At 47.7% G+C, this 26,896-nt stretch overlaps 2 protein-coding genes across 7 annotated transcripts in view; one reads left to right on the top strand and one right to left on the bottom strand.

The window, feature by feature from the left end:
- Window positions 1–11,445, top strand: part of EDA (ectodysplasin A) — a 458,277-nt gene extending 446,832 nt beyond the window's left edge. Inside the window, exons 4-8 of one of the 5 annotated variants that reach the window (XM_019428602.2) lie at window positions 281–460; window positions 1,850–1,884; window positions 2,819–2,870; window positions 5,491–5,606; window positions 7,422–11,445. In XM_019428602.2, the coding sequence (XP_019284147.1) occupies window positions 281–460; window positions 1,850–1,884; window positions 2,819–2,870; window positions 5,491–5,606; window positions 7,422–7,673 (635 nt within the window). In that variant the 3' untranslated portion in view covers window positions 7,674–11,445. Of the gene's footprint in view, window positions 1–280; window positions 461–1,849; window positions 1,885–2,818; window positions 2,871–5,481; window positions 5,613–7,421 lie in introns of all 5 variants that reach the window. The other 4 variants (XM_019428601.2, XM_019428603.2, XM_019428599.2 and 1 more) reach the window with 4 other exon arrangements.
- Window positions 11,446–12,311: 866 nt separating this feature from the next.
- AWAT2 (acyl-CoA wax alcohol acyltransferase 2) lies at window positions 12,312–20,988 on the bottom strand. 2 transcript variants are annotated; one of them, XM_019428605.2, is made up of 8 exons: window positions 20,795–20,988; window positions 15,597–15,617; window positions 15,090–15,200; window positions 14,637–14,707; window positions 14,186–14,390; window positions 13,783–13,957; window positions 12,999–13,198; window positions 12,312–12,778 (listed from the first exon to the last, which is right to left on the bottom strand). In XM_019428605.2, the coding sequence occupies exons 1-8, from the start codon at window positions 20,880–20,882 to the stop codon at window positions 12,624–12,626; spliced, it is 1,026 nt and encodes a 341-aa protein (XP_019284150.1). In that variant the 5' UTR covers window positions 20,883–20,988; the 3' UTR covers window positions 12,312–12,623. The 2 variants fall into 2 exon arrangements, with proteins under 2 accessions (XP_019284150.1, XP_019284151.1); XM_019428606.2 differs by lacking the exon at window positions 15,597–15,617 and having other exon boundaries at window positions 20,795–20,985.
- Window positions 20,989–26,896: the final 5,908 nt, after the last annotated feature.

Raw genomic sequence — 26,896 nt, 5'->3', positions numbered from 1 at the left:
CTTATACTATCCTGTGACTGTGTCTGTTTCCTAGTAGACTGAGCTCCTTAAGGGTCATTTATTTCTATATCTTCAAACCAGTTCTGTAAATAATTATTCATGAAAGAGGGTAGGGGTGTGTGTGTGTGTGTGTGTGTTGTATAGTATAATAAAGGTGTTTACCTTTATTACAGCAGGAATTCCCAGAGGGCTGACCTTGTTTCCTTAGAAGTCTGTAGAATTCCTGACAGTATATTATCAGTCAATAACTACAAATTTAACACTAAATCTTGTCTTTTAGGAAAGAAGGCAGGACCTCCTGGGCCCAATGGCCCTCCAGGACCTCCAGGACCTCCAGGACCCCAAGGACCCCCAGGAATTCCTGGAATTCCTGGAATTCCAGGAACAACTGTTATGGGACCACCTGGCCCTCCAGGTCCTCCTGGTCCTCAAGGACCCCCTGGCCTCCAGGGACCTTCTGGTGAGTTCCTCTGTCTCTCCACCTGCCCCCAGGCTCTCTGCAAGTACCTTAAAAGAGCAGGTGTAGGTGATCCTGAGAGAAGTTTCAAATGGTGGTGATGGCTTTGGTGAGCAGTAAGAAAAGCAGGTCTCCCAGCTCCCAGCTCCGTGGAAAGCCGGGAATATAAGAAGGCAGGAGGGCCTGCCCTACTCTAACTTCCTGTGTATACCAACATGTCAAGGACAGGCCACCTGTTCTCAACCTTTTCATCGCAATCCCTCCCTGACTCTAGGCCTCCCTGTATTGAGCAAGTAAACTCGTATATATCAGAGTTCCAGTGGGGGGTGGATTTGGTCTGTTCTGATTTTCAGCATCTATCACCACATGGCCGGCGTCTGATTAGAAGCAGGCTATGGAGAGGAATGTTGGGGACTAGAAAAAGTGGCAAGCTTTATAATAGTCTCCTCCCATGAACTCTGACATGCCTTTCCCATAGAGGTAGAAAAATAGTCACTGGTGGTCAAGCAGTTGGAAACTTACAAGTCCCTCAGACTGTGGAAGAAGCAAATGCAGTCACTGAGACTGAGGAACCAAGTGCCTCTTGCACTACATCATTACTGCACCACATTGCCCATTCACATAGCATCTAATCTCTTTGCATCTTTTCCCTTGGGCCCAGAAGGGCATCCAAAAGGTATAGATGCCAGTCCAAACCTGCCTAATTGGAATTGACAGGAGTCAGACTGCCAGGGCTTAGGTCAGTTGTTATTTCCTCCTCCTGCTCCCCTCTTGTATCTTGGGGCTTTAAAGAAATGGACTCTCTACAAAACTGATTTCTCTAGGCCCCAAAATTCTGGGTCTTTGACTCATAGTTCAAGTGGGGCTAATCAGCATTACTGTGACCACAAGAGAAGGAGATAGAGGGTTTTTTTTTCTTTATCCAATCTTTCCACAGATACTGAGCATTTTCTACATACAAGAGATAGATTGATAAGTGGTCCCTGTTCCCATGGATTTCATGTCCTAGAAGAGGAGAGACCTGATTAAAGAAGCAAGATGTTTACAAATGGCAAACTGTCTATGAAGAAAATTAAAGAAAGGGAGCAAAAGACTAAGGAAGCAAGTAACATTGTCTCAGGGTCACACAGTGGCAGGACTGCTCTCTCATCTGTCTTTATGGGTGCACAGTGAGGCTTGCCTTGGGCCAGCATTAGCAAGAGGCCAGTTTCCCTGCTGGATGCTAGGCCCTCTGAAGAGACAGGTCAGGGACAAGTAACAGAAGGAAGTGGTATCCTCTCCCATCCCCAGGCCTGGCTGCCCAAAGCAAGTCTCACTGCCACTGGCTGCCTAGATGAGGGGAAAGGGAAGTAGAAGGAGCATGCCCTCTGATTGTCCTGTCCTATTTTGCAGGTGCTGCTGATAAAGCTGGACCTCGAGAAAACCAGGTTGGCTGGGAATTGCTTTCTTCCTGGGGAGGAGGGAAGGCCACAGGCTAGAACCACCTTAGAATTTGCTCCCTATTAAATTTGCTGAGGCTTTGTTTTGTAAGGATACCCTGGAGCTCCTGAGATGGTTCACTCACAGCCCCCTCTCATGTCTATGAGCAGAAAAGCTTTTCCCCAGGGCCTGCCGTTAACTAAGGGAACTGAGTCTTGCCAAGGCCATCCCCCCCCCCACCCCTCACTGCACAGAAGACAGAGGGTCACCATATCCAAGCTCAGGAGTCAGCTGAAATGAGATGCCAGTCAGGCCTATCCACCTGAGCCTCCAACTTCCCAGCTACCCCAGACACCTTGTCGGCACTCAGGCACTCAGACCGCCTAGGATCAGGAGCTTGAAAATCAGCCAACCAGCTCCAAGCCAAACCCAGCCTGGGCTTCTGCCTTAAAGGCCCAAAGGGCTCCTCCCTTGTCTTTAGAGCTTCCTAATCTTTGTCTATTGGCAAGTTCTGCTGCCTTGCCTCATCTCATCTCAGCCCTCCCTCACTACAGCTGTTTGGCCACAGTTATAAATGTACACAGCTGCACAGTGCTTGATGGCTTGCAGGGAATTTTATATCCATCACCTCATTTGATCTTCAGACATCCCTGTGAGAGAGGCCAGACAGAGATTCTTTAAAATCCCCATTTTACAGTTAGGGAAATGAGGCTCAGAGGCATTCCATTCTGCTGAGGTCACATAGCTAGGAAGTGGCACAGCTACAAATCATATTACTCACTAGCAGAGATGTGGTCACTGGCATCCCATGACAGGAGAAACGAATCAGAATTGGGATATGAAAGGAGAGTAGAAGTCAGAGGTGAAAATATGGCAACTGGTGGCTAAGCAAGAAGCCATTACTCCCAGTGACTACTCTTTCTGTCCTTCTCATCCTCCCAGCCAGCTGTGGTGCATCTACAGGGCCAAGGGTCAGCAATTCAAGTCAAGAATGGTAAGAGTCCAAATAGACTCTCTCTCTAAGAGGAGCTTCTTCTCTTCCTTACCCCTAGCCTTCAGGTAATCACCAGCCTAGCTCCTCCTGGGCTCTTAAGTACCCTTGGCAGTAGGGGGCCATTCTGCATGCCATTTGCCCTCTACTGGCCGTCCTGGGTAATTGCTTGCACTGAGACCCATCGCTACATACCAATTCCATTTACAATCACTGAGGAGGAAGCTAAAAGGGACTTGAGACATCATCGAACCTGGGAACTCCTGGGAGAAGCAGGTTGTATCAGAGTCACCATGGGGATATGTGTAGTTTGATCAACATTTTCCCAATACAAACTAGAGAAGGTAAAACTACAGAAAATTAAATTCTTGTCTGACGGGTCTCCACAGAAAATGGGTGGAGGGAGTTTTTCTCGGGGTGAGGTGGGAGCATATTAGACTCTCCACTCCTCTCGGGGTGAGGTGGGAGCATATTAAACCTCTCCACGGAAACAGGTTTAAGGAGGTTAAAAAACGGATTTAATGTAACCCCTACATTTAAAAGATGGGGAACCAGAGTCCCAGAGAGATTCAAAAATACCATAAGAAATCATACTGCCTTATATTTGTATGTACTTTAAAATTTTCAACATACTTTCTTTGTCTTTCATGTTATATGATCCTCACAACAACCCTATGATATAGGTATTAGCTCCTTTGTGCAGAGACAGAAACTGAAGCTCAGAGAGGCTAATTAGCTGGCCCAGGTTTTCAGCTAAGTGGAGGAGCCAAGATTCAAAATTATGTCCATCTGATTCTTTCCACTGCACTATGCTACTTCAGTGATGTATGTACACTCCCCTGAACGACTAGGTTCATCATTTCCCCCAAAGAGACATGAACATTCATTAACAAACAGCACTTTAAAATAATGTCCAGTCCCCAGGGTGCACAAAGCCTAAAATGCATGAACCCGCAGGAGCCTTGGGAAGCAGCAAGCCAGCCAAGATGCCAGATGCTTACAGAGCTTGGAGTGGAAGGGAGGGGCTCTGAGTGCAGAAACAGTAAATGAAGCTTAAGAAACCTGCTGCATGGGGACAGCTCCTGAGAGCCCAGTCAGTCCTGAATTGGCTGTGCTGAGCTTCCTTAATGATTGGGCTTAGCCACATCCTGGACTGCCACCTGGATGCCTGGAATTTAATAGCCTCAAAAGTATAAGTAGGAACAGAATAGTAGCAAAACCCAAACAATCATGCTGGGACCAGGTGCCTTGGGTCCTGGGGTCTTGGATGGGCCATAATCACCATCTGTCCAGGGAGGAGTGAGACAGGCAGGAAATAGATTTGTCTGGGTGGACGGGTGGCCTCTGTGCTTATTCTATGCCGGAAGCTACAGATTTTGCTCCCACTACCACACAGCAAGACTGATTCCAGCCCCTCTGGGCCAATCCCTAATAGTAGTTTATGCTGATCTTCAGTTCTACCACAAGCAGAAGGGAGGGAGGCAGGGGAGGAAGGACATGATGCAGAGCAGTCATTTGAAGGGGTAGAGCCAGGGCTCGCTTCCTAACTCCTATCCCGCCCACTTTCACCTCGAGGGAAGATGAGGTCTTCCAGAAGGCCAGTTTCCTCACACCTCAGAGAACCAGGCCTCCTGAGACTAGCCTAACATGGACGTTCAAATCATAATTTCTTGGGTGAAGAACAGAAGGTTTTGATGGGTAAAGACCCCATGGGCTTGGACTCCCTCCTCTGGTGGTAGAAAGGAACATCCCTCTCTGTGCAGGATTGAAATAGAAGCTTGTCCTCTGCCCTCACATCTCACTGTCCAGCAAAGGTGGTAGGATTCTCCCTCTGCCCCAAATGGGGTTGGGCTGACAGACAGATGCTTTACCAAGGGTGCCTCAGGTCCCAGATACCCTCAACATCCTTTTGGCTCATTCTAGTGCTGCTTGGTGGGCTATCCCTCACTCTCATAAAAGATCCCCCTCTCCTGTGGGGTTCTATTACCAGTGGTCACCCATCCCAGCTGCCATGAAATCTGACTCACTCCTGATCCCTAAGGTTCTTCAGGTGGACAATTCCTTCGGCTGAGTGGTTTCCTGGAGGGCCCAGGGAAGCCTTCCAAAAAGGAATGGGCATGAAAGAGCTATAAAAAGGAATCTTTTAAGGAAAAGGACAGACAACACCCACGAACCTGTAAGACAGGAGAGAGATTCAGGAGCTATGGCTGAAGAAGTAGAATGGAATAATAAGACCTAGCCTGCCACTCAGTGTCTGAATTTTGCCTGTGCAGTCCCCAGAACAACAAAGAAAATAGGGCAGCATGCCCACTCTCTTCTTACCCCTACTCCCAATTCCAGCCAGAAGGTGTTAGTTACAGACCCTTCCAGATGGAGGGGTCAGGAAAGGAGAGAGGGAGACAAACAAGTGGACCCCAGGGGCCTGAGGCAGGCCTGGCAGCTGCTTCACAAACTGAATGCTGTCTGCTTCCAAATGCTGTTCTTAAAGCTTGGCCCCCTGGGCTACCCAGGTTGCATTGGGATAGGGGTATGGGGTTGCTGCTTGATATTTCTTGTTTCTGTTGCCCAGATTATTCTGACATGTACTGAGTGACTGCCCTTCTCTCATACTGAGATCTTTCAGGTGGAGTGCTCAATGACTGGTCTCGCATCACTATGAACCCCAAGGTGTTTAAGCTACATCCCCGCAGCGGGGAGTTGGAGGTACTGGTGGACGGCACCTACTTCATCTATAGTCAGGTAGAAGTGAGTACGGTCTCAGGCCTAACTCTTCTTACATCCAGAATGCAGATCCGGTGCAGGCCACATAGGGGCACTGTGGAGCCAGCCAAGACCAGCTAACTTCCTGCTTTCTAGGGTGACTGGGGTGGGGGCCCTTCACTAGGAGAGAGTTGAAAGGAGGGGAGAGAAAAGGGACTGTTTTGGTTTGGATTTTTTGCCCCCTAGCGAGATATCCTTGAAAAACTGAAAAGAGGCCCTTCCCACACCCTGCCATCTGATTCCCTCCTGCGGGGCCACAGGGCCCTTGTTTCCCCACCGAGCTGTTTGGTTCTACTGCCAAACTTGATCTCTGTCTCCATGTATTCTTTGAAAGTCAGTTGCAGGGCTGCTGAGCACCCCTTCCCCCCGCCACACACACGGCCAGCTTTACAATAAATAGTGGTCCTGCAGACTTTCTCTCCACCTCGAAAACATTTTTGACGGTCTTTCCTTCCTCTCTCTCCCATTTGCTTGTCTACCTTTCTGTTTCTCTGTCATTCCCTCCTCCTTCCTGCCATCATTCTCCCAGCCCCTTTCACCCCCAGTTTCTGTCCTTGTCCTGCCCTGGGCCTATTCCCCACATCTGCCAATGCCCATCCACTTCCACGCCTGTTGTTTGCCTCCACTGTGGTGGCTCCTCCAAGCTAGAGGTAGATGAGCCCTGAGGTTGGGGCTTCTGTGGGGTGGGCAGCAAGCAGGCAGATGGACAGAAAGACTACAGAGCCAACAGAAGGGTCTCACTGGACAGTGGCCAGAGAAGGTGGGTTAACCAGCACTTGCTAAGCCCACCAAGCATTCTGGCACAGCCTGGGTCCTGACCCAAGAAATCATATGGCACCCAAATACATTACTCCTTCCTAAAGAGCCTATGGAGGGAGCAACCTTTCATAAAGTGATTTAGGATGACAGATGAGGGTTCCAGTGTCCAGGGGGCCCATAGGTATAATCCCAATGTCCTATAGGCCATTTCTTCTAAACTCCATTGGCAGGGGGAGAAGGGGACTCAAAGCTTGGGCTGGGGTGTTTTCTGGGCCTTGAATAGAACTGGGAGTGGTCTCAGGCCTTGAACACCTTGACAACTGGGAAAATTTCCCTTGACACCAGACCTTTGAACATAGGTTAGCACTTCCTCCGGGCCTGGGTTTTGTCCTTTATCTCATTCGTGGTGGATAGCACTCCAACTCTCTGGATGTTTCCTTAATCATCAGGGGGCCAAGAGGCAACTGTCAAAACCAGTGAGAAAAATCCAGTCACGGGGAGGGGGCGCCACAAGCTGAGTGAGTGGCCATCCTTAAAGAGCCTAAGGAATGGCAGGTTGTTACTCCACCCTGTCTGGGGAATCAGTGACTTCTAAGTTCAGCCACAAATAGCCCTTGGGGCTTGAATTTGGCAGTTAATTTGTATTCATTTGTCTGTAGCTCCAACTGAGCACCTACTGTGTGCAGAGCACTGTGCTTCATGCCAGAGCTGAGGAGGGCAGAGGGCAGGGGAGGGGTTAGGGGGAGGCAGAGGGGTGATAAGGGCATGGTTCCTGCCCTCACAGAGTTTACAGCCCGTGTGCTATTGAAAAAAGATTTGCTCAGCCACCGAAGCCCCATGGAGTGAGGGAAGCACCGTGTATAAGCCCATCATCTTGCCTTTCCTGTTGACCAACTAACATGCCCTCAGTGGCACTGCCCCCTTCATGAGGTGTGCTCGCAGCTCATCTGAGACAGTCCTGTCTGTTGTCGTAGGGAAGGGCCCCACCCTCTCTTTCCTCTCTCCCCCAATCCCTTCTCGTTGCCTCTCACCCAGGTATACTACATCAACTTCACTGACTTTGCCAGCTATGAGGTGGTGGTGGACGAGAAACCCTTCCTTCAGTGCACCCGCAGCATCGAGACAGGGAAGACCAACTACAACACTTGTTACACCGCCGGCGTCTGCCTCCTCAAAGCCCGGCAGAAGATTGCCGTGAAGATGGTGCATGCTGACATCTCTATCAATATGAGCAAGCACACCACCTTCTTTGGGGCCATCAGGCTGGGCGAGGCCCCTGCGTCCTAGATTTCCCCTGCCCTCTGTTTTGCCCCTGCTCTTGCCCCTGCCCCAGGTTTGGGAGCCAGGACTCCCAGAACCTCTACATGCTGCTGTGGAGTGAGGTATATGGGTGTTGCAGCCAGAGACAAATACCCCAGTGCTATTTATTCCCCAGTGACTCCAGGATGACAAGGCCTGCTTGACTTTCCAGAACGGCCTTGAGTTAACAGGACAGTTGATAGAGCCCCAGAGTTTGCATGAAGCAGGACCTTCTTCCTTGGCTTCATGTTCACTGGCTCCTGGCGTGACTCTTCAACCTCAAGGTCCCTATTGTCAAAGTTTTATTGTTTCTTGCACTAAAGTGGGGTTCCAGGGCAGCAGGCAAGAGAAAGCAAAGGTGTACGCCAGACTGCGGGGAGTGGGGGGCAAACCTCTGAGCCTAAGGGGCTGCTGTTCCTCTCTTGGGTAGGGCTAGGGGCAATTGTGGGATGAGAGCAGAGTGCTGAAGCCAGAGCACAGAGGCAGGGAGGGGAAAGGCATGTGCTTGAGGCAGAGACTGAAGGAGAAACCTGCCAAGCAGGGCATCCTCAGCAGTGGAAGCATCCTTGCTGCTCTGCGCCACAGCCTGCCAGAGGGTCAGAGTGCTCTTCCCACTCAGGCTGAGAGCCACTTTGCGGCAACTCACTGGGCTTTGGGGACAGGAGGTTTGCTCTTGGAGCAGTTGCAGAAAATGGCCAGAAACCAGCCTGCCTAAGAACCTGAAGGCATACTGGGGGCCACACGTCTTTCACTTTGTTTACAGCCACACTCCACGCTCAGAAAAATCTCTGGCTCCCTTTCCAATTGTTCTCTTTCCCAGCCTGACCAGAACTCCTGTCTTCTTTCTCCACAGAGCCTACCTCTGTCTGAGACAGGTGCCTAACCTGGGACCTGTGCTTATTCAAGTCTGGGATACTCTTTAGATGACCTGGGCATAAAGAGACTTTCCCGTTTATTAAGCAACACAAATATTCATCTAGTCAAGTTGTGTCTGGGGGCAATGGGTTGGACTGGATGGCCTCCAGGAGTCCCTTCAAATTCTAATATTTAGCTTCCATGATAGTCTACAAAAACTCCCAAACACTAGCCTGCCCCTGGGCATCAACAAGGCAGAACTTTTCTGCATGACCCCAAAAGGGCAAGAAAGAGGAGAGGACAGTGGGGTTTTTTCAAGTTAGCTGCAACCCAAGTGGTCATTAACCTAGGCCTTATCCAAAAGGGCAGCACCTGATGCCCTACTGACCCACCTTTCTTCACTCTGGCTTTAGAAAAGCCACAGCAGAGTCACCATGGATTCCAGTGCTGCTTCCCTGAATCCAAGCTCAAGAGAAGCCAGCATCTAGGCACTGGGCAAAGCTCTGCCCTGTACCCAGGTCCAAAGACCCTTCCCCCCCCACCCCAAGTTTCCCACTGAATCATAGAGTGGGACCATTCAAAGGCCTTATTTCTAACTGCCTGGGACCAGTCTGGATTCCAGACTGGAATCCAGTTTCTGGATTCGGGGTCTAGTCCAAAGCTGGGGAGGGCCAATCTTGTATAGTCTGCTACCTCTGCTCCTGAAACAAGTTTCCCTTTGGAGAGATTGGGGATAAAGCCCTTCAGGCAATGGAAACCCCCCAAGAACAGGGACTCATTTCTCAGCTGTACCTTCCCTTTCCAAACAACTACAGTGCTTGGCCCTTCAAGGGTCAGGGTAAGAGGTGGTGGGCTATGACACCATCATCTGGTTGCTAATGAGAGCCTTACAACCCCAAGTAGGGCAAACTGTAGGCATGTGTCTGGCCCAGGCTCCTCTAAAGTGCCTTAGACAGTCCTCAGTTATAGCAAGAACTGAAGGGAACCTCTCCTTAAAGTTTGGAAAGTACTTTCTTATTATGTCCTTCGATGATACTATAACTCCCATCATTTAGACAAGGCTCAGAGAAGTTACGTGCTTTGACCAGGATCTCAGCCAGGTCAGACTCCAAAGCTGTTCCATGGTGCTACACCATTGCGTTGTATTTGTGGTCTAGAAAGAACCAATAAAAATGGGAATGAGGACCCCAAATCCTTCAGCGTCCCTAAGAGAAACCCAGGAATGCTCATTCCCATTCCTTGATGGCAATTCCTTGATGTTCTTTTGGCTGCCAGGGGCTTCATGGAAAAAGAGTAGGCCATTTCCTTGGGAAATAGCCATCAGCCATAGAGCTCTTATGAGAGCTCAGAAGAATTGTCTTGGTACCATGTCTAAGCAGCAGGCCTCTAGTACCAACAGAACTGTACCCCTCATGTTTTTCCACTCACCTGGTAATCCAGCCACCTATCATGTATCCAGCCCCTGCTGCAGGTGAGGTCTTCCATTGGTTATCCTATAGACAGTTTATAGGAGCTGGTCCACTTCCCACAGCTACTAAATGATTCCTTATGTCTTTCTACCATACCACAGAGAGCTCTGTCTACCAGGATCTGTCCTAATGGAGGAAAGACCCGAGAGGATGTGTGTGAGGAGAGAGAAGGAGAAGGCTTCCTAATTGTACCCCTAAAGGACATTGTGAAACCCATTCTATTCTCCAGACATAGAGGGGATTATAGGGGGAAGAGGATTTGCACAGGACGCTTTATTCATTGTGAAGCCCCAAAAGGAACCCTAGAGGGAGGGAGGTGATGAAGGAAGCAACAGATAGCTGGGGAGCCCAGTTGCAGCAGTCATTGGCAAAGTGGTGAAGCAATTTACTAGTAAGAGGATGTGGAAATAGATTTATAGTCTGGAATTCTGCTGATGTGAGTTCACCAGAGGGCCAAGGCTAGTGTGGATGATGGGACGAGGACATTTGTGAGTGAGCAGATGGCAGAGGTTTGAAAGAGAATTGCATGGCAGGGGCCTTTGCCAGCTACTTGGGGTTCAACAGCCAAAGCTGGCATAAAAGATAGCTTTGGGGGGCTGTTCAGCTACTGGCTCCTTGGGAAATGTAGTCTTGGCCTTAGGTCCCCCTTCATCCATCCTGAGCCAAATCTCTTTTCCTGAGTAGGAAAGGGTTAAGAACCCTGGAGGTGAACAAAGACTTCAATCCATGTGCAAGTACATGTGTTTCCTATAACTTCCGGTGGGTGCAAATAGATTCAGAGAAATTTAGAGCTAGAAACAGAGGCCCAGAGGTGGAAGGTGACCTACCCAAGGTGAAGGAGCCCTGACCTGCTGACACAAAAGAGCAAGGGGGTGGAGCAGTCCCTGTCCCACACGGAACCCCTTCTTTCTTCTACCCACAGACTTCAGACTAGAAGTACTTGGCCCCCTTCAGGATCCTGGCCAGGCAGGGAAAAGAGTAGATGTAGCCTTTGTCAGAACTCTTCCCCCAAGGCATTCATTTTCCCTGCTCCAGCCTCTGGACTGAAAGGCTCTCCACTGGCCTAATACCAGGATGTCCTGAGGCTGCCCTGGAACTGCCTCATCCCCCACCTCCCAGCCTAGAGGCTCCCCTAGGCCATGTAAGCACAAAGAAGGAACCAGACTCTTTCTTTTAATTCATGTCAGGGCTCCCTCTAAGAGGACTTGGGGTGTGTCATTTCTTTATTCAAAAAACTTCCACTAGGGGTGGAGGGTGGGCTTCATGGGGAGATTGGCCTGGAGCAGGCCCAGTGCTGCTTTGGGGGGTCACCATCCAGTGTGAGATACTATGTACATAAACTATATATAATGTATATAAACTGGGATGTAAGTTTGTGTAAATTAATGGTTCATTCTTTGCAAATAAAGCTTTTTCCCCATTCTTGAAATAGACTTAAGCACTACCTATATGCTAGGTGCTTCTTTGCAAGCGTTGCCACACATGAGCTAGGGGAAGGACCAAGGCACTCATGTCAGAGGAGGCAACAGAAGGAAGGAGGTCTGAATTTCCTGTCCCAACATCCCACATCCTCTCTGTGCATCAGATCACACATTCCCCATCCCTAACACCTTAGGTCTTTTCCTGTAATTGCCTGTCCAGTAAGCCAGAGGTCCTACAAAGAAAGGAACATCGTCCCGAGGCAGAGACACAGCACAGAGTTACCCTTAGCTTGACACTGTGGTATCTGTAATGGATATTTCATGCCTGAGCCCATAACAGCTTGGGTAGATCCAGCCTCCAGCCCCCCATGATGTATCATCCCATTTTGCAGATGAGGAGACCAATGCTTAAGGAATAATGCCCAACTAGAAAGGTTACTTAAACTTCCGAAGGGCTGTTGACAAGATCTTACACTGTAAATGCTCTTTTAAACATTCAGATGCCATGGAATTTAGGGCATAGTTTGCTCAAGGATAGGAAATGGGCAAAATAACTGGAGGAGAATAATTTCGTATAGCTGTCCAATTTCCAAAGTTCAATCACATTCAGTATCATTTGATCTTCCCAATGGCCTCTGAGGTAAGCAGGGGAGGGATTCTTCATCCTACAGATGAGGAAACTCAGGCCCAGAGATGACAGATTGTTCCATGTCCTATGGCTTGAGGGTGGTGGAGTCTGAACTCCAAGCACACAGGATCTCAAGGCACCCAGTCCTGTAGGAGTCTCGATGCCAGGAGATGGGGCTGCGTGAGAGCTAGAGAAGCAAAGCCATGATCAGGGATCCTAGGCCCTTAAAACAGACTACTTGGGGCACAATGAGTTTCAGAAGAAAAGCTTTTTATTCTGTCCATTATTTTCCTCAGTACTGATGCTGAGTGAGCATGGGAAACCTCGGGGTACTTCTCTCTTAGGGCTTTCCCTGAGCTTTGGGACTATTTCCCTTGTAATCACAAGGAAAAATCAGAGAAGTGCTGGAAGGAGGAGAGAGATGGAGGAAGAAGAGGGGTCTAGAGAACAGCCAAATGGACAGCCCCGCCTCATATTGAGGTCTGGCCAAATCGGGAACAGGAGGCCCATAGGTGACTTTTGTCCTATTTCACAGGTTCCAGGCTGAGAAGCTGCTGGATGTCTGTCAAACTATCACCAGTTCCTGGGTCTCTGAGATGCCAAACTTGGTCTTATGCTGGTCAAACAGTTTGCGTAGGGCATCAGTATAGAGTGCGTGGTATTTAGCCACAGTCTCCTGGCTCGGGTTCTCAATCTTGGGCAGTGGTAGAGGCTTCCCAACTGCCAGAGGAGACAGAGAAGGAAAAGGGGAAAGCATCAGAACAGCTCACTCCTTAGAATGGGCCTCGGCCCTCATGCCCAGTTTCTCCCCACCCTTACTGCAACCATGCCCCTTATCCTGGCCAGCCTCTCTGCCTCCAGACACAGCCAAACCCAAGGCTCAGCCTCAGAACTGGAGCCTATATCCTAGATGTGGCTGCCAGTGGAAAGGCTCACTCACCAATGGTGGTTACAGGCTGAGCATAGGGCAGTAAGCCCCAGGAGTTCTCAGTGAAGCCACGTCCATAGAAAGCACAAGGGTAGATGTGTACCATACTCTGGAACCACTTCTGGAATCGATTCACCAAGCCCCCAGGAGTGAAAATGTGCTGACTGTAGAGGTCTGCCTCCCCAAAGGCATAGGCAGGGATTAGAGGCACTCTGCAGAGGAAAGGCATATACTTTGATGGCCAGAAAGGTAGGTACCCTGCTGAAAGCCAGATGTGCTACCAGTGGTCCCTAGGTCTCCCTATAGGTTTCTCAGCACCTAACTTAGCTGGGCCTACGTCCAGACTAAGTGTGAGGGCCCCACTGTCTACCCCAGGCTGCCTGTAGGGGCAAAATATCAGTAAGCTAAAGGAAGCAAGTCCCAGACCCTCCTGTGAACCCACAGGTCTGAAACACTAGAAGATAAGACCCAAGGGCCATCTCATTTAGCTTTCCTCCCTTTAACCCAGACAGTAATGTTGGTTCTCTCTGACATGAGGCTACAGCCTTTTGTCGAGGTACTTTCGTATAGGTACTGGCCCAGATGAGAGGCTCGTGTGAGGCAGAGCAGCTCAGGGCTAGCCCTCTAGCCTTTCTTCATAAGCAGAAATGCCTCCAGGACATGGCCCAGGCTCTACTCCAACACAGAAGCAACTTTCTACCTCCCTTTTTGGATATAATTTCTTCAAAACCCCTTGCTCCTTCCCTGCTAGGCTTTTGGAGCCCTTCTGCCCATTCTGGACCAGAGGTGTCCTTACCCATGCCGAAGGGCCATGCGTACAAAGCCAGTTCGGTTCTTCAAGACCAGGGTGGTAGAGCCTGGAAGGCTGTATTTGCACTCAGCCAGGCCACCAACCACCACAATCAGCATGTTGCCTGTGCCTCTGTGGGTAAGCAGAAAGTCCATGGAGGATTGGCTCACAGAGCAGGTCCCTGGTAGGCAGAAAATGCCAAAAGCTGATTGGCCACTTCCCACACCTCCTAACTTTCCTCCCTACATCTTCAAAGAGGGGAGAGCCTCACGTCAGGCAGGTGAGCCTTAGGTAGCTTTTTAAGACCAGAGAGGATCACTGAGTTGGCCTTGCTCTCACCCATTCCCCCAACACTTCTCCCTTAAGGAACCATGTTTCCTTTGGCTTTACGTCCTAGGAGCCAACTCACCTGAAGACATGACATAGTCTCTGAGCAACGGCACCCAGAAAAAGGCTCCCAGTGTGAGAACATAAGGGGTGATACCAGGAAAGATCTTGGAGAAGCATAAGCCGTTTGTGGCAAACTGGCCAAACCACGAGTGGGACAAGACCCCATGAGGATGGCAGACAAGGATATAGTTGTGGCTGGGGGAGATATCATGAGTCTTCAACAGCTGTAGAGGAAAGTGGAGTCAGAAGGCACATAGCCAAGGAAGAGTATTCCTCTTTATGGCCAGAGACCTGGAAGGGGAAAAGGCTGCTGTGTCCAGCCACACAGGTTGGGTAACACACAGCTCCAGGGGGCATAATTCATGTGGGCCTCAATGGGAATGATGCCCCCAACCTCCACCCTGGCCCAACCACTGGCATTGGAGTTGGGGCTGGGCCTGGGACCCAAGTGGGAATCTGGGGCTACTTACCCTGAGGGGGAAGTAATCACAGTAGTGTTTCCACAGGCGCCAATTCCTCACAGAGGTAACCCGGCGGCCACCTGAAAAAGGAGCCAATGTAGCCAAGTTTTCCCCACCCCCACTGTCTTCTTCAGAGCCCTTGTCAAGGAGCCATAGGGGGGCCCCTCACCCCCTACTGTTTCCTGGCCTTGTGACAATCAGGATGGGCTATGTCACATTCGGGCCAATTTAGGACAGGCCTGCATTTCTGCTTTATTAGCTGCCTTTCCCCTAACCTACTCCAGTTCTGATCTGGGCCTTTCTAGCACTTTTAAAAAGACCCCCTTCCCTCAGCTTCTCTAAGCCAGGTAGGGACAGGCTTGAGGACTTCTCGGGAATTGGCCAGAGTCTCTTAGAACTATAATAAGAGAAGAGGAAAAAGCCTGTGGCAGGTAGCAACGCAGCCCCCAGGGGGGCCCCTACCTCGCTCGGGGGTCTTCCAGTCATAAGCCAGCCAGGTGAGAATGAGCACAGTGACCGGCCAGTACGATGTGAACGCCACCAGGTACAGGTTGACAAAGATTACGTTGATTACTGCAGGGAAGCCCAGCCCAGAGTTAATGAATTATGAACAGTCCTTCACACTTGCCCTCCCTCTTGGGGTCTCTCCACCTCAAGGTCACACACACTCTGCCCACATGCTCACTCAGTGCTCTTGCTTCCTCTCCTTAGCACATGGTCTCTGTGCCCACGTCCCCAGCCCTCCATCTCCTCTCTGTCCTTGGGAACCTGCTTCAGGTCTGGAAAAACAGATGTTTTCCTCTCCAGCTGTGGTCCATGCAGTAAGCCCTCTACTCCCCAGGACCTACTCCAGCACTGCTCTGGGCTGTGTTCAATGTCAGGGAGCCAACGATGGGTCACATTGATCCAAGTACTAGAGGTTGGGAGTCCTGGGACAATAGAGCCAGGAGCAGTTTTCCTCCAACTCACATTTTCTTCTCCAGATCTTCTCTGTGAGGCATCGGTGGAGGGAATACAAGAGAAAGAGAAGACCCAGTATCAGCCAGGTTGGGAGTACACAAGTTCACAAACGAGAAACAAAGGAAAGGGCAAGGTGGGACAGAATCAGATACTGGACTGTGTCAAGCTCCAGTAAGACAGGAGCACTGTAAGGTAGAGTAATTAGGAGAGACTTAATGGAGATGAGTCCTAGGGAGCCGCACTCACTTAGAATTATTACCAGACTCAGTTTTGTTTTTTTTTTTTTTTTAAATTTTTTTAACATTTATTTACTTTTGAGACAGAGAGAGACACAGCATGAATGGGGGAGGGTCAGAGAGAGAGGGAGACACAGAATCCGAAACAGGCTCCGGGCTCTGAGCTGTCGGCACAGAGCCCGACGCGGGGCTCGAACTCACAGACCGTGAGATCATGACCTGAGCCGAAGTCGGACGCTCAACCGACTGAGCCACCCAGGCGCCCCCAGACTCAGTTTTTAAAACAGCTGTGAATGAGGCTGTGTGAGAGAAAGTGGGTCAAAATAAAGGTTAGAAAATACAAAAAACACTTCCAACTGGACATGGCAGATTGAACACAAGTTTTTATCTTTTTTTTAATGTTTATTTATTTTTGAGAGAGAGAAAGAGAGTGTGAGCGGGGGAAGGGCAGAGAGAGAGGGAGGCACAGAATTTGAAGCAAGCTCCAGGCTCTGAGTTGTCAACACAGAGCCTGATGCAGGGCTCAAACCCACAAGCTGTGAGATCATGACCTGAGCTGAAGTCAGATGCTTAACTGACTGAGCCACCCAGGTGTCCCACAAGTTTCTATCTTGACTCCTTGCCAAGGCCTCGCTAAAGTTACCATAAGAATGTTTTAAAAAGTATAGATCTGCAAGAAGAAAAAGAATTAGAGAGATACCAACAAGAGTGGACAAGAGATACCAGCAAAATGTTTGCATGCTTGAAAGTAGTTGAAGGAAGGAGTAAGTGATTTCAAGGAAAGAAAGCTGAAACCTAGTTACCTGCAAGGGGAATGGCTACAAGAGCAAGCCTGTTTGTTGTAGAAAATATAGGAAAGACTCATAATTTGGAGTCATTAGATGTGACAAAAAGCACTGTGAGGCACAAGGCTTGATTGAAAGTCTATCAAAGAAGTAGTTAGAACCCCAGGTCCCATCCCCGCCCCTACACCATTGGACAATGGGAGGACTATTCTCTGAAAAATTGAACCGAAGAGACTCTAAACTCAGACACTTATAGTAGACACAGCTAAGACATTCTATATGCAGCCAAATTGTGAATCCAGTATGAAAGAATAAGGACCATCTCAGACATATAGTCTCAGAGAGTTTATCTCCCATGTCTGTTTCTCAGGAAACTACTGGAGGATGTATGTGGTCCATCAAGGTAAGAGAGTAAACCAAGACAGAGGAAGGCATGGGATCCAGGAAAAAAAGGAGCCAACGGAGGAAGAACTGACCAGGGCCAGGGCTAGGATGAGGCAAGCAAGGTGCTTAGGACACAAAATTTAAGAAGACACTCTCAGGGTCAGGCAAGTACTGACTGAATACTTGCACAACCCAGAGAGTGAGCACCTTCTTAAATTATGCACCCAAGGTACCTCAAGGGCCCTGGAGGTGAGAGCTATGCGTAAGACCAGATTGTAACAGGAAGATGCTGGGCTCCAGCAACAATATCCTCAAGGAAATAAACAATGGGGGATGGGAGAGGACCTTACAGATTCCTGATGTGTTCACTGATATTGAGAGATTAATATGTCTGTGGAGAGTTTGAAGATGAATTGGTGTAACTAATAGATAGCTAATAGAGCATAAAAGAAATTTAAAATGAGGCAATTGTAAGTTCCAGAGAAACAGAAAATTGTACAGGAAAGGAAATATACTCTCAGTACACTAAATGGCTCACCTAGGGATATTCCTAGTCATAGTCAGGCATTTAACCAAACCTGTGCTACAACAATCTCGGAAGGATGAAGGAAATGGACAGATCTAGCAATAGTGTATAGAACCAAATTCTCATCTTCCATATTAGAAAGTCAGTGACAATATCTAAAGTTGTTAAATCAGAAACTAGCAATATTTAGACATTTTAAACAGTAAAATGTAGACACGTGGAGATAAATACCAGAAGAAAAAGCTAACAAAGCTGAAAATGGCTACCTCTAGGGAACAGATGTAAGGGTGAAACAAAGGCCAGCAGTTTTTAGCTTTTGATATACTCCTTATAAAACTATTGGACCTTTCAAGAAATAGAGTCATGGGTCTAGTCCAGAGGACACCTCCCTGTTTCCCTTGGGCTTTGCTCAACCCAGATGGTGTTGGGGACATCTTGTGAGGCAATGTGGCCTCAGGTAGAGTGCCCTGACAGTGAGATGAATCCTGGCTCTGCCATTTACCATGAGTCTGCTCTCAGACTAGTCACTGAACTTCATCTGCCAAGTGGGAATTACACTACCAATGTCTGCCTTATCTTCCTCATAGACTTATTGTGAGGGTCTTCTCTCAAGGCCTTTAGGGTCCAAAGGGATATGATTCCATGAACAGAGTGAAGAGCTTGGAAGGTTCCAAGGGGCCATTTGCTCCACCCACCCCATGTGAGCTAGCAAGGGAAGTGGGAGTGCTGGAACCCACATTTCCTAAGGCCCAGGCCTAGAGCCCTCCTGCCTGTTCCATACTACCTCTCTGTATGTCCCACAGACAGACTCTAATTAAGACCTCTCTGGGACAGTTTGCCCTCTGCACTCATCTCCCTTTCTGTCACACACCTCCTTCAGCCTCCTCTGCTCCACCTCAAACTGGGCCCTAAGCCCTCTGTCTTGCCTTTTCCGTTTCTCTTGCCCATATCTTCTGATCATCAAGCCTTATTAATTCTGTTCCAATTTCTCAAATCTCTCCTTTTTTTCCCCTCTTGTGTCCATCCCAATTACTACTGGTCTGGTATGAATCACTACCATCTCTCACCTGGATGATTTCAACAGCCTCTTCCTATAACCAATTTGCTACACAGAGCTATAGTGATCTCTTGAAAACACAAATCTGATGCTGTTGTCCTGTGCCAAACCCTATCATGGCTCCACATGGCCCTCAGGAAAAAGTCCAAACCCTATTCCTTAGTTTAAAATGCCCTGCACCATCATCCCCAAACTGCCTGCTTCTCCAGTATCCTCTTTCTTCTGTCTCCCATTCATTCACTCGATATGGATTGGGCATCAGTTCTGTGTCTCTTGCCCCTCATCCCACTTAACCACTGTCAGCTCCTTGAATGCTTTGTTGCTCTCCCTCATCGTAGCCTTGTCATGTGTCACCCACTCTCTGCCCTGAACACTGCTCCTTCTTCACCTAGTTCCTAGTTCTCCTAGTTCAAGAGTCAACTCATTCAACAGAAAAAAAATGGGCAAAGATTATGAATGGGCAGTTACCAGAAATTTTAAATGAGGCAATTATGAATTAGACTGCACCCTGGACTAGCATGTGCTCCAGGGACACATCCAGATCCAACCTCCCAATCAGCATTGAGTGAGCTGAGGCAAGAGGTAGGGAAAGGAATTCCTAAGCTGGAATCAGGCCCTTGTGGGCTCAATTCCCAGGCCAGTTACTCTGCTTCCTAAGCTGTGTGATCTTGGACAGACCACTTACACTACATGTACCTCAGCTTCCTCATCTGTACAATGGAGATTATTTGACACATAAGGTGCTTAGAACAGTGCCTGACGCGATAAAAGGGTGCAATTAATGTTAGCTAATATGAGTATTAGCGCTTATTATGTATGTGTGGCTATTGGTATATATATACCTATATATATATATATATATATATATGCCAATGTGTATATATATATATACATATATATATACACACACACACCAATAGCCACACATACATAATATATATGTATATATTATATATATATAATATATATTACTATATATAATACTACACTATATATAATAGTATATATTATATATAATAATATATAATTATAATATTAATATTAATTAATATATAACTAGTTATATAATTATATATTATATATTAATATATAATATATAATACATTACAATATAATGATTATTATATAATATTTGATATTATATAATATAATGAATATATAATTTATAATTATATATAATTATAATATATAACAATATGTAATACTATGTAATATATAATACTATATATATTATGTAAATATATATGTGCATTATATATATATAGTATTATTATGCATAATAATAGCTTCTACATCATGAAGCTGGTGTGAGGCTAAAATGAAGAAATAGGTGTGAAAATACCAGGTACAAATTACCTAATACATATGAATTTATTTCTGCTGGTCTCTTCCTGCTCTGATTGCTAATCATTCCTAGGTTAACACTGCTCTTTTCAGCACAGAAGGGTCCTGGTGCCCACCCCAGGCAGGCCTCCTAGCCTCCCATTGCCTGTCCTCTAGCCCACGCTCCCTATTCACTGGCAAGCCCCGGACTCTCAAGGCCTACCTGCAGTACTTCCCAGATATCTTACAAGGTCATTTGGTTCACACCCTTGCCTCCAGCTAGTACTCACTTAAACCACCTGACAACTGAGAATTTTTTCCCAGCCCCTCCCCCTCCCACAGGGATGCTTTGCTTCAGCACCTAGAATACAGTGGCCAGCATCTAAGTAACTCACAAAGTGTTTGTGGTATAGATAGTAGCGGGAAAAATGGCTGGATAAATGGATGAATTGCTCTGGACAAGAGGTTTTCAGAGCCTTCGTCTGCCACCAGGCTGCTATTCCCCACTGGTGGTTCATGAACAGCTAAGTCCTTTTGCAGCTAAGTCCTTTTCCTTGACTAGCCTCAGTGAAACTGCTCCACATCTTCCCAAAACATGCCCGGCATGCCCCAGCGTAGACCCAGGAGAGCTCCCCATTCACGTCTGCATCAAGGCTCGCTTGCACACACGCATATGCACCCTTGCATAGGCACACACCTCTATGCGCGCACACACACACACACACATACACACACTCATATACACTCAGAGATTCCATGAGTACCACCACCAGGCATGTCAGGCAATGCCTGGGACGACCCGGGTTTTGGCATTCAAAATCCTGCTAAACCCTAAAACCCCTCAGTCCCAGGCATACCAGGGCAGTTGGTCACCCTACCAAAGGCTGAAGACTCACCAATAAGGAAGACACTTAGGGGCCACTGAAAAACAGCAAAGACCTCCAGGGCAGTCTTAAGGTCCTTCTTAGAGGGCAAGAACATCATCCTCGCGGTCTCCAGAGACTCCAGGTGAGTGCTGTTCCTTTGGTTTCCTAGGCTTGATTGCTCAGGAGCCTTCAATATTTCCTCTTTTCATGCTTTCTTCTCCAACCCCTAGGTAGTCTCCACCCCCCACATGACAGCAGGGACGCATGCCACCTCTGCCTGCCCAGCTCCTTCCAGCAGTCTACCCACATGCACTTTTACCTACTTGGGCACAGCCTAGGCTGAGATTGTGACACCCCCTTGCACACCTGCGTAGAGAAATGCAGACGAAGCTCTGGTGTGGGAAGTGAGTGGGAGGGGGTTTTGGGGCTGATGAGAGGCCTCCAGAGCCAGTGTCATTGGTGGGGAGAGGCAGGCAGGGAGGAGCCCAGGGCACCCACCTGCCTGGTGGCCTGCATTTCCATTCACTACACCCAGTTGTGTGTGCATAATCTCTCAGTGACAATGTGATTGCAGGAGAGAGAAGGTCATAGGTCATGCCTAGAAATAGCTTTGGTCTTTGGTCAGTCCGGGAGAACTCATTATTCCCCGTGAACAGACAGACATCAGATATAGGTCTCTGAGCATATGGTAGGTGCTGCATGATTTTTTTATTGAATGAATAAATAAATGTAAGTACATATCAAATTATTCTGTGTAAATAAAATTCTAGAACAGACAAAAACTAACCCATCATGAAAAAAATCAGAGTAGTGGTTGCCTCAGCTAGTGAATTGACCAGGAATGGGCATGATGGAAATGTTGGGAGTGACAACAATACTCTCTATCTTGATGGAGCTTTGAGTTACACAGGTGAAATCAGGGCACCTGGGTGCTCAGCTGGTTAAGTATCCAACTTCACCTCAGGTCATGATCTCACGGTTCATGAGCTTGAGCCCCACATTGGGCTCTCTGCTCTCAACCCAGAGCCTGGAGCCTGCTTTGGGTTCTGTGTCTCCCTCTCTCTCTGCCCCTTCCCCACTCATGCTTTGTGTCCCTTCCTCTCTCAAAAATAAACATTAAAAATTTTTTTAAATAAAAAAAACTGAGTTACACAAGTCAAAAACTCATTTGTCAGAGCTCAGTAAATGTACACTTAAGATTTGTGCATTTCTCTGTATGTAAAGTTTACCTTAAAAGCAAACAAATATTGAGTTATCTCTAATGCTAAAGTATTTAGGGGGAAAGAATACTTAAATGCATATAGAATGTATTGATGGATGGATAGAGAAATACATTCATAGATAAATGTACAATAAGTCAAATTAGCAAAATTTTATCTGTACAATCCACGTAGTGGGTATTCACTTCACAATTCTTTCAACTATTCTGTAGGTTTGAAATATTTTATAATAGAATTTTGCCAAAAAAGTGCCTCAAAATCATAATAAAAAATTAATTTCAAAAATGTGATTTGTCCACGCATGTACATGTGACTTTGCATATGTGAATATATGTAAAAAGGTAAAAAAAAGTATCTAGTTGTCAACTTAAAGTTATATATCCACATATATATCTGGCATCTCTGAGCATGTGTCTCTGTGCTCTGGGGATGTGTGACTGTGAAAGCATCTAAGTCCAGCCAGGTGTGTGCTATGGGCCAAGTAGATGAAATTGTGAAAGATTGGAAGGGTTTCTTAAAGCAACATACAATTAATGAGGGCACAGTATATGCCAGGGACTGTTCTAGGCAGCTGGGTTATATCAGTGAGCAAAACATTTTAAAAATTCCTGCTTTTGTAAAGTTTACATTTTGATAGGCAAAGATGATAGAAATTAATTAATTACCTAACTATATAGGGTGTTCTAAGGTGGTAAGTGCTATGAGAAAAGAAAAATAGTTTGAACCGAGTAAGAAGGAGCCAGAGTGCTGGGGGTGGGGGTGGGGATTAGGTAGGGAGAGCAGACTCTACAATTTTAAAAGGCCACTGAAAAGTTGGCATTTGGGCAAAGGCTTGAAAGAGATGAGGAAGCAAGCCACATGGCCATCTGGACTGAGAATGTTCTGTGATGAGGGCACAACCAATGCACACACCCTAAGATGGGGTGTGTCTGACAGGTTTCAAGAAGCAGAAGACTTGAGCTGAATGAGGAGAAAGGAGGAGGAAGGAGAGGCCAGAGAACATGGTAGGGTCAGATGGTGTACAGCCTTGGCCATTTACTTTGATTGAAATGGGAAACTGTTGTGAGGTTTTGAGTGACAGATTCAAACAGAGACAGGATTCCTTATGGTTTTAAAAGGCCAGTGAAGAAGAAGGAGGCTTTTGAGGGGCTAGGGCAATAATCCATGTGAGAGATGATGGTGGCTTGGGCCAGATTGGTGGTAGTCAGGATGGTGAGAAGTGGCTGGATTCTGGATGTCTCTTCTGAAGCAGAGATCCCATGTGGGCACTCTCCTCTCTGATGCTCTGATGCCTCTACAGGGGAGTCCCATTGGGGAGCAGCTCCCCTGGGTCTTGGCCTGGGTAACTTCCTTGCATTCAGCCTTGTCCTGTCCAGTTTTGCAAGAAGTATGTGCAGGGTGTTAGGTGCAATTCACCTTCTTGGCTGGAATAGTGGTTCTGTTGAAGGGGCTGGTGGGAATTCAGGCTGCAAAGGGCAGCAGAGCCAGTCTCCAAAAGAGCCTGGCACAGGGATGAGGAGTTTGGTCTTAATCATGTGGACGCCGAGGAGGCAAGATCAGCTTGTGAGCAGGGATGGTGACTTGTGCCAAATACTACATGAGGACTACTACAGGGCATGGGATGAATGTCAAAGCCTAGGGTCCCATATGTCCCTGTGATTGACACATAGGCTCACCCTTTTCAACTTTCTAATGCAGACTTGCAGGACCAGCTCCACGTCCATGGACTGTGAGTTGATTGGCTCATGGGGACCTTACCTAGGACAGAAAAGCCTGCTGGCCCAAATCTCTCTCTTCATTAGACTGACTTTATGGTTTGGGGTAGAGGTAGCCCACTTTTTATTTAGGCTCCTGCTAGGGAAACTTTCTGAGACTATCCCCTATTGGGGAAGAAAACTCCATGAACATTGAATACAGATGAGTGGTGAGGGATAGAGAAGGCCCAACCAATAGGAAATAGTCCAGCCTGAGTATTTGCTGTGGAGGTGAGGGGGAAGAGGAGCCACACAAGTGACGGCCAAAGTTCTGGCTCCAACCCTAGGTAGATAGTGGGGATGGGGAATGTTGGAGGAGGAGCACTTCTTGTAGGGTGGGTGGAGCAAATGGTAAGCCTAGTTTGCGCCACCATTTGGGAGAGGGGTCTGTGAGAAGAGCAGGACCTATGATGGCTAGCAAAGCTAGTTGCTGGTCTCTAAAATGTGTCCTGCTGACCCCAGGCTTTCAGAGACATGCTCCAGGGACAACTACAGTGGAAACCAAGCATAGGATTCTGGACTTGCCAGATCCCACTTGAAAGAGAGCACCAGCTCTCTTTTAATCTGCTTTCAATTGGAATTCCACAGAAGATAGTATTTGACAAAAGAGCTAGTGGGTGAGGGGAAGGTGCTGCAAGGCCTTTGGGGAGTTAGCAGGGAAAGGATCTGTACTTCCTTGCCAAGGAGAAGTGGCCAGGATGGGCTGTTGTACCAAGCGCGTGGGGCCCAGGGACAGTCCCAAGGGCCAGCAATACAGCAGCAAGTGGAGATTGTGGCCTGCCTGAAAAGAGGAAGAGCTGCCTGCTACAGAGGAAGAATGTAGGGAGGGGGCTAGGGCGGGGTGGGGGCGGTGTATGCTACCTCCTCTATTGAGCCATCCCTGAGGGAGTCATCATTCACATTAAGCCTGGCCCTGAGGACTTGTTTTGTTATTCCAGTGCCTCTTCATGCATCTGTCCACCAACCCTGATTCCTCACCACCCTCCAGCCCCTGCAACGTAGTCTGGGAGTTCTTGGGGGCAGAAACTGGGTGGTACTGGGTCTTACTGTTCTCATATGCCCAACTCCTAACACAAGCCACACAGTAGCAGACACTGACATGAGTTATAAAAATGCCCAAGTAGGGTGAGGCTCGGCCTGTGTGGAAGGCACTGGGCAAATCTCTGGGGCTTGGTTTCCTCAAATGTAAATAAGAGATGAGTATTGCCTCTTGGACTTGTGAGAATCCAGACAAGTGATGGCCACTTTGTGAACTGTGAAATGGTGTTCACATGTAGGTTGCTGCTATCACTATGATTGAGAGGAGTGGGGAGGGGAATACAGGGCACTGAGGAAAGAAGGCCCAGAGTTCAGCTGGGCCTGCCCTGGGCTGAACTTCCCTCCAAGCAGTGTTACCTCAGAGAAACAGAATCAACAAGTGTGAGCATTTGGAATCTTCTAGAAACTCACTCTGCATGGGCACAGAGAAAGCCACGTGCCCAGCTGATGCACCTGCAAGTGTCCTACCATCCTAATGATGAGGGAGCATAAGGCAAGCTGAAGACAAAGAACAAGCTAGCATACGCCATCCCCTGCAGGTGGGCTATGTGTGATGTTCCTCAGTCACTCCTGGCTGCCAAGGACAAAGGAAAAGAAAGAAAACAAATGGTTAACTGATAGAGACCATAGGACAGGAGTCTCCACCAGTTTTCAAATGTCTTAGTAAATGATAAGGAAAGGACAATCTTATCAGTAGCCTAATCTCCAGAAACCTGTAGACTCAAGTTTCCTGGAGCCCCAACATCACCCTTCCCTCCATAGTGAGGTGGGGAACAAAGGAAAGAAGGAAATAACAGGTAAAATTAAATTTCCTTATAACCTGCAGCCCATTGACAAACACTTAAGGCAAATACAGAGTATAACATGTCTCCAGGAACCCCCTACTGTCCTAACGTTAATGCCTTACTGGAGGAAAAGCAACCTTGCCTTGACAATAGCTAGGCCTCCAGTATCTTGTGAGTGTTCTTTAGCATATGAAGGTCCTTCTGGAGGCCTCCTTTTTGCCTTTATCTCCCCTAACTCCATAGTATATAACCACTCTTCACAACCCCAGCACAGCTCATCATGCCCACATGTCCTGTCCCCGTGCTTTAACAAAATCACCTTTTTGCACCAAGAATTCTTTCTTGGCCATCAGCTCTGAACCCCCACCACTCCCAAACCCCATCACCAACACCAAAGAGAGAAACAGGACTGTTTGGGAGCTTCCAAGTCTTCAGTCCTATCCCCCTCCATTATCTCCCCACCCCACCCTCTCAAAATCCCTGGAGATTCTGAGGCTCAGAGACTGTCAGAGCAGGAAAAGCTCTTTCAGCTTCTAATTGCAAGCCACCCAAGGAAGCCTCCTCGGGGCCTTCATTGAGCCCCCTGCCAATGAAATCCTTCTTCCTGCTCTCTGAACCAGGTCCAACTCCCCATTGGTCCTACTCTGGGCCTCTGGAAACAGACAAAAAGTAAAGTCAGTCCTTCTCTTACATAGCAGTTTTCACTTTACCCAGGTAGGGTTACCAGATAACATACAGGATGCCAGTTACATTCGAATGTCATGTAAGCAAAGAATAATGTTTTAGTAGAAGTACATGCCAAATAGTGCATGGGACATACTTCTACTAAAACATTATTCATTGTTTATCTGGAATTCAAATTTAATTCTATTTTACCTTTATTTGTTAATTTTGGAAACCCTATTACCCATGATTATGTGGTCAGCAGTTGCCATACTGTGGCAGCCAGGGCCAAGCCCTGTCTACCACATCCAGAGAACAAATTCCACTCTGACCCAGGAGGCCTGTGTGTCACCTTTAATTTCTCAGCCGCCCCAGAAATCAGGTTAGCTCCCATCCCTTGCACTTAATGGTTTAGTTAAATTCTCTCAAAGTGTTGCCACTATGCTATGGGATTTTTCCTGCATGCCTCACACTCACCCCCATCCCATCCATCTCTTCTTGCTGGTCAAGGCTTTCAGGCATTCTGGCTCAAGTACCCGTTTTCCCTTTCTCTTATCTGGCAAACTAAGAAGGATCAGGGGATATTGGCTTGACCAAGAAACCAGAATGGAAGGTTACTGATGGGGGAAAAGAAAGGCCAATACTCAAGCAGTTGGAAGGTGCCAGAGCCAG

The sequence above is a fragment of the Panthera pardus genome, unplaced genomic scaffold (assembly GCF_024362965.1).
Source record: "Panthera pardus isolate Hobbes unplaced genomic scaffold, ASM2436296v1 HiC_scaffold_27, whole genome shotgun sequence".
NCBI classification, from domain to species: domain Eukaryota; kingdom Metazoa; phylum Chordata; class Mammalia; order Carnivora; family Felidae; genus Panthera; species Panthera pardus.
This window is presented reverse-complemented; position numbering and strand designations above follow the sequence as displayed.

What these genes read in the sequence shown, in the direction of transcription:
- AWAT2 (XM_019428605.2), bottom strand. Translation starts at nt 20,882, where the DNA reads ATGATGTTCTTGCCCTCTAAGAAGGACCTTAAGACTGCCCTGGAGGTC. An exon ending in CTGGAAGACCCCCGAGCGAG is followed by an intron (nt 14,708 to 15,089) that starts GTAGGGGCCCCC and finishes CTCCTTTTTCAG; the next exon opens with GTGGCCGCCGGGTTACCTCT. An exon ending in TCAGCCTGTAACCACCATTG is followed by an intron (nt 12,779 to 12,998) that starts GTGAGTGAGCCT and finishes CTCCTCTGGCAG; the next exon opens with TTGGGAAGCCTCTACCACTG.